Here is a 14742-nt window from a genome sequence, read left to right as displayed (position 1 = left end):
CACTATTTAAAATATTGTAATAGAGCACGTATTGTGATGTGTATTTTCTTTTTCATTGGAGAATATAATATTCAAATTTTTCAACCAAGTGGCAGTAGAGCTTCCATACACACATACATACATAACACACACATATATATATATGTGTGTGTGTGCATATGTGTGTGTGTGTACAAAATATATATTATATATTATATATATATATATATATATATATATAAATATAAATATATAAATATATAAATATATAACAAATTGATTATATTAATCTAAATCATTTTACTTTAGCATTAATATTGAAAAGAACGTTATTTCAAAAGAAAAAAGAACTACCTATAATTTATAGAAGTGTCACAAGCAAAGAAATCCACTAGTAACAATGTAACAAAAATAAATGCCTTGTCCAGCTAATACCTGTTACATCTGCTTGACCAGCAAGCTACTACCATTTAAAATATATATAGGCAGAATATTATATTACATTAAATTATAATAGATATCTGCATTCTGTCAAATGGACAGCTATGTAATAAAATATTATAATCTAATGAAGACAAAAAAGACTTAACTACATTTAAAAATACATAAAAATAAGTATGATTACTAAAATACTTGTGTAATTTTTTTCAACCTGCATTAAAAAAAAAAGAAAAAGAAAAAGAAAACTATATGACAATAATATTACAATTTTACTAAATACTTATTAAAATTAATACTCAAATAGCAACAATTAACTTAATAATAATTTAAAATGTACGAAACGTATAAATCGAATGCCTTGTATATTCTTGATAGATATATAGGTAACTAAATCATGTCTTATTTTGAAATTATTAGTTTAACCAATAAAGCCCATGTTTAATAATTTTATATAATGTTATTTTTTTTTTATATATATATATAAGCATCATAATGAAATTTTTTTCTACAGCTAAAAGGAGCAATATATATGTCAATATTTGTTAATAATTATTATCTCTAAGAATGATAATATTAATATTGCAATTATTAGCATTTATATTTTTCATGAAAGTAAATAGATCAATGTTTATGTATTTGTGCTTTCTCTATAAAATTCAAATATAAAGGAAGTATTCCATTAAATATATTACAAAAAAATTATTGATAATGCGAAATATATAAAATATTTAAAGCATCGAAAGGAATATTTTTTATAAAATTCTATAATGCAGGTCATACAAGTAAAAAATTAATTGCTTTACTGCCACCCAGTGAATCTTATCAATCTGTGCTTCAATTTGAAAAGAATGTCATTATAAGATATATCCAAATGCAATATAGACGCCCGTAGGGAGGGGCACTAGCGATTAGAACATAATGTTATAATATTTCCAATTTGCTATACTGCCTCTTATATTGTCTTTTATTTTTAAGCAACAGTCATCAATGATGTAGCAAATAACATGAGAGATACAGTTTACCGTATAAGGCTGTATCTATAAATATACGTGAAGGATTCTATACAGATGCAGATAATAAATATTTCATAAAATTCTGTACGATGAGAATTTTTTTTATCAAACCCTACATGGCACTAAATCACACTCGAAGTGCACATTCACACACGGAATTTCGTTACTTTACGATGTCACCAATCTGAACTTATATACAGTTCAGTTATCAAAGATATTAAATAATAATGAAAATGATTAATATATCCTAACGCTGCTTTTCATGCAGTCAACTATATGTTATTTGGTCTGAATCATATGATCGTAACAATGATCTTGTAACTATTTCTTTTAAGTATACAACTGAAATACATGCAAAATTGGTAATCCCACTGTTCACACTATTATCCAACGTTCATAAGTTACACTTTTAATTTATGAAAACTGTGTTACTTAGTGAATGCGGCAAATACAGCCCATAATACAGGATTGGCATTAGGTTTAGCAGCTTCAGCTTCAAAATCTAGATCCAATAAAGTTCGAACTCGGCGCATTGCTACTTCGTAATCGTCATCGCAAAGAGGTGCAAATGCATTCTCTAATACATCAGCCGCATGGGCTAGGATCACTAATGCTAACGTCCGCCTATCCATACGACCTGCATCATTTACCCAACGACCTAACACAGCCTCCTGAATCTGTAAATAAAATATGACTGCTCTATAAATATAACAATCTTATATTCTAAATGATGCTAATGTTTCAAAACAGATGAATTAATAATTATATAATTTTTCCACTATATATATTTTCAATGAATAGAAAAACCAACTAAACGGATACGCATGTTAAATTGCGTATCCTGGAAATAATTAAAAAAAAAAAAGAAAAAAAAGAACAAAAAAAAAATATAAAAAAGATACAGATATTCTCCAAACATATGTATGAATAGAAGATACAAATATACTTTTATAGTAAATACAAGCAAAATGTTACAAATGATAATTCCTCTTATCATTTTTAGTGATTAATATGAATACCCAATTTAGAAGATGAGAGAATACAAACAAAGAGATAAGATATTACCATTATTTCTGAAGTATTAAAACAAAACAGAATATGTTTGCGCGTGCATAACAAAATACATACATATAGAGAGAGAGAGAGAGAGCATAAACAGATAAGTATAAACAAATAATATATAAGTATATAACAAAAATCTAATTACCTTTTTAACAAGACGACTTTTGGCAAGGTTATCAGTAAGAGGATGAGTTGTCATATCAAAGAGTAAGAAGTTTTGTTTTTCTGTAGTTAATACACCCTTTTCTACAAGATTTTTAGCTAATCTCTCTCTAACATTTTTTAACTGATAACGTAGCTTCAAAGGATTCCACGTTTCACCTGTAACAATACATATAACGAGGGCCAAAATAAAAATTGAATTACTATCGTGGAGGTTAAAAAAAGAAAAAATAAAAATAAAAAAAAAAAAAAAGGAAAAAAAGAAAAAAAGAAATAAAAAGAAAAATTATCAATTAATTACAAACCACTTAAATATTCTATCCAACTTGGTACTGTCTCTGGAGGATCTGTATCTTTTAAATGTTTCAAAGCTTCATCCAGCAATACGTCTCCAGTAGGTGCGTCATTCTTTAAGAGTAATTTCCTTGATAATAATCCTTTCTTACGCATTCCAGCTTTTTCTAATTCTACACGACCACGAAATCCAAGTTCGGCCAAGATACATCCACGTAGGCCTGAGCTTATGCAATCGTTCCAAAACGAAGTATAACCCTAAGAATTAATAAAAACAAATCCCTAAGGAGTAAGAAGAGAGATATCGAGGAAGAGAGACATAAGCGAAGGATTGGGAGAGAGAGAGAAAAAAAAAAAAAAAAAAAAAAGGAGTTTCTATGTCCTTACCTCCTTGTCCTTAAGACCAAGGAGTAAAACCTCTTCCATAAGAGTCAATCTGGTTTCTTTATCAGAATCATCGTCTATCGTAGGATTAGAATTTAAATCTTTTTGAGATGAACAATCGGTGTCCATACTGTTACCAGACAACTTGTCATTATGACCAAGTTCATTGGAACCATCCTGGCCGAATCCACTGCTGCTGCTGCTACTGTTAACCACTCGTCTTCTCTGCACCAATCCGTCACCTCGATTCATCCTTCGGAAGCAAAATTACGCACCTTTTGCGATAACGTCCGCGTGTCAGATACGCCACCGTGTCGGTCTCACTTCCGTGCGATTAAGCTAAGTCTATTATAAATGTAATTAAACTAAGACACCTCTCGCGGCATGTATCGTACGAAGTAAACACAATTCTGTTGACGTTTCTCTCGATACAACCATATCTGTTTTCCAAGATGGCCAGCTACCTCCCGTACGGTCGTTGCTTTTTTATTTCGCCACTAGGATGCTATCATACGAGCTGACGAAAGACATCAGCTTACGTGAAAAGAAAACGTAGTTTTAACTCCGATAACGTAATACGATAAAACTTCTCCTTCTACGTTACTTATTTTTCTTTTTCTTCTTTTTTTTTCCCCTTTTTTTTTATTTTTCTCTCTTATCCTTATCAACGACTAAATTATAGAAGTAATCTTTTTTTTTTTTTATTAAATCTAAAGAAAATATTCGCAACGATTTCTCTACTCCTTAAATCAAAATCACCTCGTAACCGACCGCGAACGATGCACCCCGTGACCGTAATTGTTTAGAACGGAAACGTGTCTATTTGGAGGACTAACGTTAGTGTCGCCAGTGTCGCTGTCGTCATTGGTCACGTGTCTCTTCAACCACCTATGACAAATGAGCTTCTTCTCTCTTATCGACGCGTCTTAATAAGCGGGCATTTTGAATTTTCGCGAAAATATAAATTTGTAATTTCGATTGAAATTATGGATTCTATCAAAAATCAATGATCCCTAAGTAACAATATTTATTTATTGTATCAAATGAAAAATTTTCCCTTTTTATTTGTATAAAATAATCGTTTTAAACTTAATATTCGCACTTTTTCTCATTTTCATCTCGATCGTAATTCGATCTTTTTTCTTTTTTTTTTTTTTTCTTTTTTTTTTTAATAACACGATTATTAAATTTACGATTAATTTATTAATGCTATACTACGTCCCCGGATATACGTGCACGTATATATACATACATACGTGTCTCTTCTACAAATCTTTTAACAATCTTTTCTTCAAATCTTTCGTGCGTGACATTCTAAACGTCTCATCACTTTATTTTTAGTTGAGCTTTATTCTTACCGCCGATTCTGGATAAGCGAAAGGTTTGACATACGATCGATATCGCTTCGTGGTATCCAACGCAACGGTCGTGCATCGATTTGCGATTTGTCCTGCGCCAATTATCGCCGTTTATCGGCATTCCTGAGAATCGTAAGAGTCCGCAATGCGGTATATCTTTGAACTGACTAAGAAAAAAGATATGACCCTTGCGACTAAAGGCCAAGAAAAAGATATGAAAAAAATATTGTAATCAAAAATTTTTGACTTTGTTCTTTGGAAAATTTACTGATCTTAAAAAAAAAAAAAAAAAAGAAAAAATAGAAAAACAGAAAAAAAAGAACAGAAAAAAGAAAAGAAAAAAAGGAATGGAATTTTATTTAACGAGTAAAGTTACAATCTCCAATCCAATTTGTAAAGTTTTTAATTCTACGTACAAAAAAATTGATTACGCTTGTAAAAAAACTATATATATATATATATATATATATATAGAAAAATTAAATTATTTATTTCTCCGCAAAAAGAAAAAAAAGGAAAAAAAAAAAAAGATAAAGCGAATAACGGATTCACAAAAAAAAAAAAAAGAAAAAAAAGGAAAAAGAAAAAAGAATTATTTCGTTCGATTTGGAGATAACATTTCGAAAGTCGAAAAAGGAAAACGATTTCTTTCAATAGATCGTCCCGATCCATTCGACATCGCTTCGTTCTCGTGTTAACCAGGTTCAGCACGGTAGTCAGAGAATCCATGAGAGAGAGAGAGAGTAGGGATAGAGCGAATGATTCCTTCGAGGAAGGCGCGCGAACGTACCGAGAGGCACTTTCAGTCGTTCGGACCCGCTCGCTCGGTGGAAGTGTCCAAGGCATTTCTCGATCACATATATATATATATTTATTTATTTATATATATATACATATATATTTATATATATATATATATATATATATATACACATATATTTATATATATATATTTTTCGATCATCGCGTTTGTTGTGTGATTGAAGAGTTAAGCTCGAAAAAGATATTTTCTAGTTTCTTTTTATAATCATTTACGTACTTGTGCACGAAGAAGAAAAAAAAGAAAGAGAGAGAGAGAGAGATAGAGAGAGAGAGAGAGAGAGAGAGAGAGAGAGAAAAGGATTTTAGAAAAACAAAAAAGAAAAATAATAAGAAACAAAAAAACCAGAAGAGAGATCGAAGGATCAAGGAAGATGCTGCGTTTGGACCACCACTGAGCAGATCGGTTCTTCGTCAATACGGGTGTCAGGTGAGCAAGATCGAAAGTACTTCATCAAAAGCGTTGTTTAACAATCGTTATCACGATCGCCGATGATAATATGTGTCACGTGTGTTTTGTGTATCTACGTCATATTAATATATCGACGAAATATAATACTTATATAATATCAAATTTTCCCACGTTTATGATATTTTAATATCATAAAACGTGAATGATTTTCAAGGAGACATTTAGAGCGTGACATTTGTGAATATGAAATCATTTGCAAAATTCCATGACGTTTCTTATTTGACATAAAGAAAAACTTCATTCGACAGAACGATAAAAGTATATTTATTGATATAATATAAAAATGAATAAACTTTAGGAGAAATTTGTATAAATATAAATATATACATATGATATATACATAAATTTACTTTTCATTAACGTTATAACTCTTAATGTATAAAAATGGTGTCAATGGTTATTGGATCAATCATCCTATCGATTATTATCATTTTGTATCAGATAATTTTTTTTAATCTTTTGCCAGTGAATTGGATTAATTGTTATCGAAATGATGTTTTATCGTATTTCGAGGGAATAATGGAAAGAATAAAAAGAGACGTGATTTAATTAATAATAATTATTAAGAAAAATATCTTACGTCTTCATAATTCAGGCACATCTTTCTTTCGTTCAGTAATCGTTCGCGTAAAAGCGAAATCATGGGAAAAATGCGTAACAATGTTATTCATCTTATTATTCATAATTAACGAAAGAAGTTGTGATGTTTTTTTTAATTATGTGAACACCCAGTTTTACCACAGATGATTCCACTTCAATTCGTCCCGACGTATAAACACATGCACGCACATGCACACACACACACACACTATATATATATATATGTATATATATACATAAGTATTTATTACTAAAATGAGGATCTACGGCCAGCTGATCCTCCGAAGAGAACGTCGATGACCTGTCGACGTTGTTTCTACTTGCTGCTTCGTTACGTTTCAATTTACACGAGAAGAAATAGCAATACGAACGAAACGGATTTGCAACAAGCAATAAAAGAGATCCTTGCCGATGCGGGCTCGTTAAAACGGAACATTCCAAGGAAGGATTTCAATCCTTTTTGATTTTAGTCGATTCAATTCTCGTTTGATTTTATTTTTCATTTATTTTTTCTCGCTGACATCGCAAGGATACTTCTCAATAAGGACTTTAACGATATCTCATAAAATCTAAATCGTTCGAAGCTTCGGACGGAACTATTTTTTTTCTATGATTATGATCGCAAGAGGAGAAAAAAAGAGGATCCTTCGTGAAAAAAAAAAAAAGAGAAAAAAAAAGAAATAGAAACGTTTAAAAACAGTATCAGAACGATCGAGTTTGATCTAATCTAATTAATAAACGTTGATAGAATTGTATTGAGATCGTTTAATAATTTTCTTTATAATTTCGATCATTATAATTTTCAATAACGACATTTAACTCAACGAAATCTATTGTTTCATTTAATTTTTACATAAATTCATATTAAACATTAAAAAAGAATATCGAATAGATTTTAAGAACGATCACATGGGTATAGACTTTTCGTCGTTGGTTCGAAGAAATTCGCTCGAACAATTAATTATAATTGATATATACTGGTACTGGTATTGTAATAAAAATTCAAGATCGATGAAGACGGTGACCCGTGTCGAGGTTTACCTGAAGAAAGTTTGCCGTTCGTTAATTGATTCGTTCGCGTGGCTCGTTATTCGACGGCCAGGGTTGCTACTGTTAAACAACACCATCCAGTCTATCTTCTCTCTCTCTCTCTCTCTCTCTCTCTCTCTCTCTCTTTCTCTCTCTTTCTCGTTCCTCTCCTTTTTCCTCTCTGGTTTCTCTTCCTTCTCTCTGGCAAAGTTCTCAGAGAGAAAGAGAGAGAGAGAGAGAGAGAGAGAGAGAGAAAGAGAGAAAGAGAGAAAGAGAGAGAGAGAGAGAGAGAGAGAGAGAGAGAGAGCCATGGAGACGATGGCTACGGAACGAGAAGGTACGGTAAAATCCAAATGGCCGGAGCGTTACATTCCACGGATGATTCAGGTGTGCCCCTCGCTGTTCCCCCTCACCCCCCTCTGCTCAGGCCCCTGCTTCTGCCCCTGCCCCCTCGACCCAACCCCCTCTTTCCCCCCCATTTCGTGACTCTCTTCGAGAAAGCAACAGCACCTCTCTCGATAGACTCGATGCACACTCTCGATACTCCCGCTATATTTCTATTCGGAAGCTATCAACAAATGTTTAGATTCTATATATATATATATATATATGTGTGTGTGTGTGTGTGTGTGTGTGTGTGTATGTGTATGTGTGTGTTGTTTTTTTTAATATATTGTATATGTATGTACATATATTTCATCCCTTTACAAATATATTTTATGCGAATATATTTTATGCAAAAGTATATTTTATGCGAAACGATTCTTGAAAATCTCTAATTTAAAGTCCAATAAATTTTCTTTCATTCCAATTGTCTATGTTATATTTTTCTTATATCTTTTTTTTTCTTTTCTTTTAAAAATCACTACAAAAGAAGAATTAATAAATTATTGTTATAATTTTTATGATTATTAAAGGGAAAGATTATTTTTTTAATCGTAGATATTTACATAAATTCATTGAATCATTTAATATTATGATTAATTGACAAGTGTCAATATATAGTTTTGCTTAATGTCCCGCATCGTAATATAATATACTTATGAGTATAATATTATTCGTAAATTTTTTTTATATATCTATAGATTTATAAATTGAAAATTTTGAAAAATCCTTTTTATTTATACTTTATATAAAATTTGAAGGCGACGCTTACGTATCGTATAAATTTTTCTTTCGCGATAAGATTACAAATAAATGTGACATCGTATTGTTACCTCGAAGGACGGAGTCCCTTCTATTTCGACACTCATTTATATTTTATATAACGTTATTGAGAACGAAATACTCCGTGAAAATGCGCGCATTTTGCAACGCAACACCAATGCAGGTGGCAACACGCGTGATTGCTCGTGTCAACAAAACCACCTACGGTTGCGTCACAAAGTTGTTTCGATCTTTATATAACCATCGTGGTTATCGGTGACTATATAGGACGATTATCTTCTTCATTTTGAATTATTCATATTTGTAACATTTAAATAATTTGTATTACAAGACACTCGTATACAAATTTCAAAATTGATATTAATTAATTATTTTTTTTTTTTTTTAAATCCTCGTAAAGAACGTTCGAAGTTATTATTAATTGTAAAATATCTTTAAAATTTATATTAATTTTAATTCCAAATATTGAAAGGATTATTTGAATGAATTCTATTAATGATATATATATATATATATAAATATAAATTTAATTTCACCTCAGAATTAATATCATATAATAATCAATAATATAATTCTAATGATTTGTACATAGAAATTTTCTAAATATCTTCGATAATCCTTTTAAAAGACATTGAATCTTTTCTTATCGTTTTAGATTAGAAATATCATACTGTAAAAATTTAACCTATCTACAATTTTATTAGACAAAATTATATTATCATCCCTTTTAACGTATCCATCGTATGAAAGTTTTCGAAAGCGGTAGTCGTAAATAATAAACTGTTATAAATCAAAATGACTAATCGATCCTTCTTACAAGGATTAAAGGTGCATGAAGCGATTTGCGTTTACTGGAGCGCACTTCTCTCTTGTGGTTCCCGTTTTGTGTGTAGAGAATTTTAATGTGCCGATCGTTGGCTGAACTAAAAGCGTCGTTCGAAGGAAACTTTCGAGTGAAAGTACGCACGATTATTATGGCTTTGCATTGCGTTATGTTCCGTGTCATGAAATCTATTTATTCATCCATCCATCCATCCATTCATCCATTTTGGATTCTAACCGGTCTATTATATTTTTCATTTCTTTTTCTTCTTTATTTTTCTTTCTTATTTTTTTTTGTTTTTTTGTTTTTTTTTTCCTTATTTTATTTTATTTTATTATATTTTCTTTTTTTCCCTTGCAAATCGTACGAATTTCAAACTGTTTTCAGTAAGGAATGCAAAACGGCCGTTTCGATTTTATCTTCTTACACTTCACGGACACTTACGTGCAGTTAAGTGGAAAAAATGATAATATCGTTGAAGTAGCGCGTGTAGTGAAAGCACTACTAGTATGTAAGAAGCTCACCAACACTAACAATAATTCCTATGCCACGCGTGGTATATGCTTGTTTCGACGATAATAATTAATCCTCGCTTTCGGTCGTAATGTCTCGCGTAATTTCCTTCGTCGATTTTAGTTTCTAAGAGATATAACACGAATTAAATGAATATTAATTTTAATTTATTTTTTAATTAGGTCTATGGTGTACCAGTTAATATCATATAAGTTTGAAATGATCTATCGGAGATATTTCTCATTTATTTCTTAATATATATATATATATATATATATTTCTTTTTTATATTTAATTAGAACAATAATCGAGATATCGTTCTTTTCGATATCGAGTTTTTTTTCTCGTTAATTAAGCATTTTTGCTTTTTTCTTTTCTTTTCTTTTCTTTTTTTCTTTTTTTCTCTTTTTTTTTTTTCTCTAAAGATTTCAACTACATATGATTCTTATAAAACGATCTCGAATACTTTTAATTTATTTCTAATTGAAATTAATATGTTACTAATTATATATAATTAATCTTTAATAATACATCAAATAAGTTTCATTACGTTTCACATTCAATTAAAACAATTAAGATCGTTTAAACAAGATTGCAATTATTAATTGTATACTTTTTTTTTTTTACATTAATTTTCATTCAAAAGTTTTCTAAAACATACACACACACACACACACACATACACAATAACAACAACAACAACAACAACAAAAAGGTACACGACGATGCATTAATTTCTTCATGACACCGTCTGATATTTAAAGGGAAAAAAAAAGTGTAAAATTTCATTTATATGCACTTATATCTACATGCATACAAACATATATATATATATATATATATATATATATATATATATATGTAGATACCGGGTGTCTCTTAGATTGCCATTTAGTTTTAACCACGAACCAGACTATCTCCGAGTTCAATCACATTTCGAGTCGCGTCACGGTAGAACGCGTACGCGTACGCACGCATATCGCTCTCTCGTTTTCACACATATCCGTATATACACTCCATACAAATATATATCTTTATATACGTGCACGTTTATTCAGCCATGGCCTCCGTCTTTCTAACACAACATCGACGAATATTGTAGCAGAGCCACGAGTTTGTACTTACTACTCTCGACCGAACACAACTGGGAAGGCCGTTCGTGTTTGTCCTTTTTATTTTTATTTTACTATTTTTTTTTATCTTTCCTTCCTTTCTTTCTTTCTTTTTTTTTTTCTTTTCTTCCTTTTTTTTTTTTTTTTTTTTTTTTTTTTTTTTCTTTTTCTTTTTTTTTTTTTTTTTTTTTTTTTTTTTTTTTTTTTATTCACCCTTCCAACTATCGGCCATTAAACGAATAGTTTCGTGCCAGGCGATTTACGATACGCGTTCCGATACCCGCCGAACGAAAACTTTCGAAATACGTGAATTTTTCACTTCTTTCGAAGGAGCTTAAAGAGAGACAGAGAGAGAGACAGTGAGAAAGAGAGAAAGAGAGAGAGAGAGAGAGAGAGAGAGAGAGAAAGAGGAGGGGAAGAAGAGATGAGAGAGAGAGAGAGAGAGAGAGAGAGAGAGAGGGAAAGACAAACAGATAGATAAAGAGTAAGAAAGAGAAAGAGAAAAAGAGAGAGAGAGAGAGAGAGAGAGAGAGAGAGAGAGGGAAAGAGAAATCTCTTTTCATCGAACGTAAGGCTCGCCCTGCATTCCGAGCACGTAGAATTTACGCAGAGGGGTCGTCCTTGTCCTTCGAAGCGATGACTTTAACTCTGACGACCAATGGAACGCTCGCGTTCGTCGAATACTCCACGTAGCGTAATCGTCTCACTATGTTTTTCTTTTTCTTTTTTTTTTTTTTCTTTTTTTATTTCTTTCTTTTTACTCTTTTCCCTTTTTTCTTTTTACCTCTATCTCTATCGGCCTTGAGAAAACACCTTTCGAGTACGCATACGAAATGCATCAAGTAAGTTCCACCGAATGGACGAGTTTCGTTCTTTTTCTTCTTCTTCTTCTTCTTCTTCTTCTTCCTTTTTCTTCTTTTTCTTTTTAAAAAAAACAATTACACACAAAGAAACATTACACACAAGGTCGATTCGTAGATTCCGAATCGTTCGAAAGATCGTGATTAATATTTATCATGATCTATAATTAAGCTGAATATACACGGTGCAATCTGTTACTCGGATAAAATCTCTTTGAATGGTTTCTTTTTTTTTTTTTTTTTTTTTTTTTACTTCTTTTTTTCCTCCTTTTTTTCATTTTTTTTTATTTTTTTTATTTTTTTCTTGCCGAAAGTAAACGAACTGTGAATATTTCTAATAATTGTTAAATAAGTTATTCTTTTATTATTTCTTTCTTTTCTTTTTTTTTTTTTTTTTTAACGGAATTTTCTCTCTCCCTCTCTCTCTCTCTCTCTCTCTCTCTCTCTCCTATTTCCTTCTTTCAAATAAATATAATAATACTTATATTATATACAATGAAACTCCAATGAAATAAGAACAACGAGATTTAATAATTGTTCGTTTTTTAATTATGAAAAAAAAAAAAAAGATTTTAAAATGGAAGAAAGAAAAATAATAAATAAAAAGGTATCACAAAAATGACGTATCAATAGACATTCCATTCTCTTTCTCACGAAATTGTTCAAATACAAATGAACAGTAAATCGAATTTAATTCGATCTCACGTTATGATAGCGATCGATGGAAAGGGTTCAACGTACTCTCATTTTAAACGAATCACAGAAATTCCACAATGGCATGTTCATGGGTGGAGTTAACCCGGTAACAAGAGAGCTTTCATGATTTCTCAGTTCGCGTGTGACCTCAATCACTATCATTCCGCTAGCAACATCGTTATTCCTATTTCTACCGTATAACGTATGCCAAGAGAATTTTTCAACTCTTCTCTTCGTCGCTTTCGAAAAAAAAAAAAAATATAATCAGAAAAATATAAGAGAGTGAGAGAGAGAGAGAGAGAGAGAGAGAGAGAGAAGGAACATCGAACTCTCGTATGCAGCTAACGCGTTGCACGTTCGGAGAATTTATCACGGTAACGACGAACGAGTAGCGACTCTGTGCTTCCTCGAACACGCTCCAAGAAAGAGTCTCTTGCTTCCTTTTTCGAAGTGAAAAAAAGCTGCTCGAGCAGCTCCCTCCAAGTAGCTAATAGTATCCTCCAAAGTACCTATAATATCTAAGACGATCTTCCTAATGGCTTGTAGAACTTGTAATCCTGATAGGACAATGAGACTTCATACGAGACATTATTAATTAAATAATATATTTTTATGAAGCAATTTGTATGTTCTCAAAGATGAATTTTAATTAATATAATAAATTTTCAATGTTCACGATACAAGGGCTCTAATAACAAAAATAACAGTTCGATGAAGTAATGAATGTGGATTAGATAACAGAATTTTTTGATCAGGATAATAAAGTTCAATGGGAGAGTGCTAGTTGATGGTATAAAAACAAAAAAAAATATATATATATATATATATAAAGATATTAATCTGTGAAGATTAAACGATAAACACGTATGATATTGGGACGATAAATATGGTTAAAATTAAATAAGAAAAAAAGAAAAAAAAAAGTAATAGAATAAAAGAAAGAGATTTACTACAAAAAAAAAAAAAAAAGGGAAGAAGAAAAAAATAAACGTAATTATCCTTCGGGAATAATATTGCATAATCCTTTTTCCTTTCATTTATTATAATAAATATTTGTCAGAATAAATTTCATTACGTTTTTCATTAACTATAGCAAAAGGAAAGTGTCCCGAATGATAACACCACTAGATATATCCATTGTAAACAATTTTCCACGTATCGTAGACATTCCCAGGATTGAGTCATCGTGAGATGTATTACGTAAGGGCGAGGTTACCACCTTCGAGAAGTTAAGAGAGAAAGAAACAGGCGAGGGAAAAAATATCTCTCTGTGAACGTTGGCATCGACCTATACCTAGGTCTATGAATTATGCTATTGAAATTTCAAGAACTCTGACACTTTCGTTTTCCCCCTCTTTCTCTCTCTCTCTCTCTCTTTCCCTCTCTCTCTCTCTCTCTCTATCCCTTTGACATAGAAATTTTTTTCAAAATTGGAGAGACGTTTAATTGCTTTCATAACAAGTTTGACGCGAGAACGGATCGTTGAAAAGAAAGGGAAAAAAAGGAGGTAAAAAAAAAAAAAAAGAAGAAGAAGGAAAAGAAGAAGAAAAAAGAGGAAAAAAAAAGAGAAAAAAAAAAAGAGGAAAAAAGAAAGAATAAAAGAAAAGATGAAAGTGAAAAGATCGTCGAACCTTCTTCTTCGTTTTCGTCTTCGTCCTCATTTTCGTCTTTTTCATCTTCTTCTTCGTCTTCTTCTTCTTCTTCTTCTTCTTCTTTGTGCAAGATATTTTGAATGGGTGATTTAATCATCCGAAAGTCCCGAATTCGCTGGCTAACTCATGTGTCATCAATTTTGGCCAGGTTCCATCCTATTCATCGGAGCAAAATGCAACTACAGTGTGAGTCAGAGAGATGGCAAAGGACTTAAGTACTTTTTCCTTCTTTCCATCCTCGACACGATATACTTTTTCTTCCATCCTTACTCTGATTTACGCCGACTTTAACGGGTAGTAAATGGC

At 31.2% G+C, this 14742-nt stretch overlaps 2 protein-coding genes across 2 annotated transcripts in view; one reads left to right on the top strand and one right to left on the bottom strand.

Moving 5' to 3' along the window:
* Positions 1-260: 260 nt before the first annotated feature.
* Positions 261-4149, bottom strand: LOC124954432 (Golgi phosphoprotein 3 homolog sauron). Its single transcript, XM_047507387.1, has 4 exons — positions 3339-4149; positions 2963-3209; positions 2641-2816; positions 261-2110 (listed from the first exon to the last, which is right to left on the bottom strand). The coding sequence occupies exons 1-4, from the start codon at positions 3585-3587 to the stop codon at positions 1862-1864; spliced, it is 921 nt and encodes a 306-aa protein (XP_047363343.1). The 5' UTR covers positions 3588-4149; the 3' UTR covers positions 261-1861.
* A 1344-nt stretch (positions 4150-5493) lies between these two features.
* LOC124954332 (PDZ domain-containing protein 2-like) overlaps positions 5494-14742 on the top strand; it is a 39245-nt gene continuing 29996 nt past the window's right edge. Inside the window, exon 1 of the mRNA XM_047507114.1 lies at positions 5494-5942. The gene's annotated coding sequence lies outside the window, so the exon portion shown is untranslated. The remainder of the gene's footprint in view (positions 5943-14742) is intronic.

Source organism: Vespa velutina, chromosome 15 (genome assembly GCF_912470025.1).
Source record: "Vespa velutina chromosome 15, iVesVel2.1, whole genome shotgun sequence".
In the NCBI taxonomy this organism is placed as follows: domain Eukaryota; kingdom Metazoa; phylum Arthropoda; class Insecta; order Hymenoptera; family Vespidae; genus Vespa; species Vespa velutina.
Note: the sequence above shows the minus strand (reverse complement) of the source record. Positions and strands in the feature narration are given on the sequence as shown.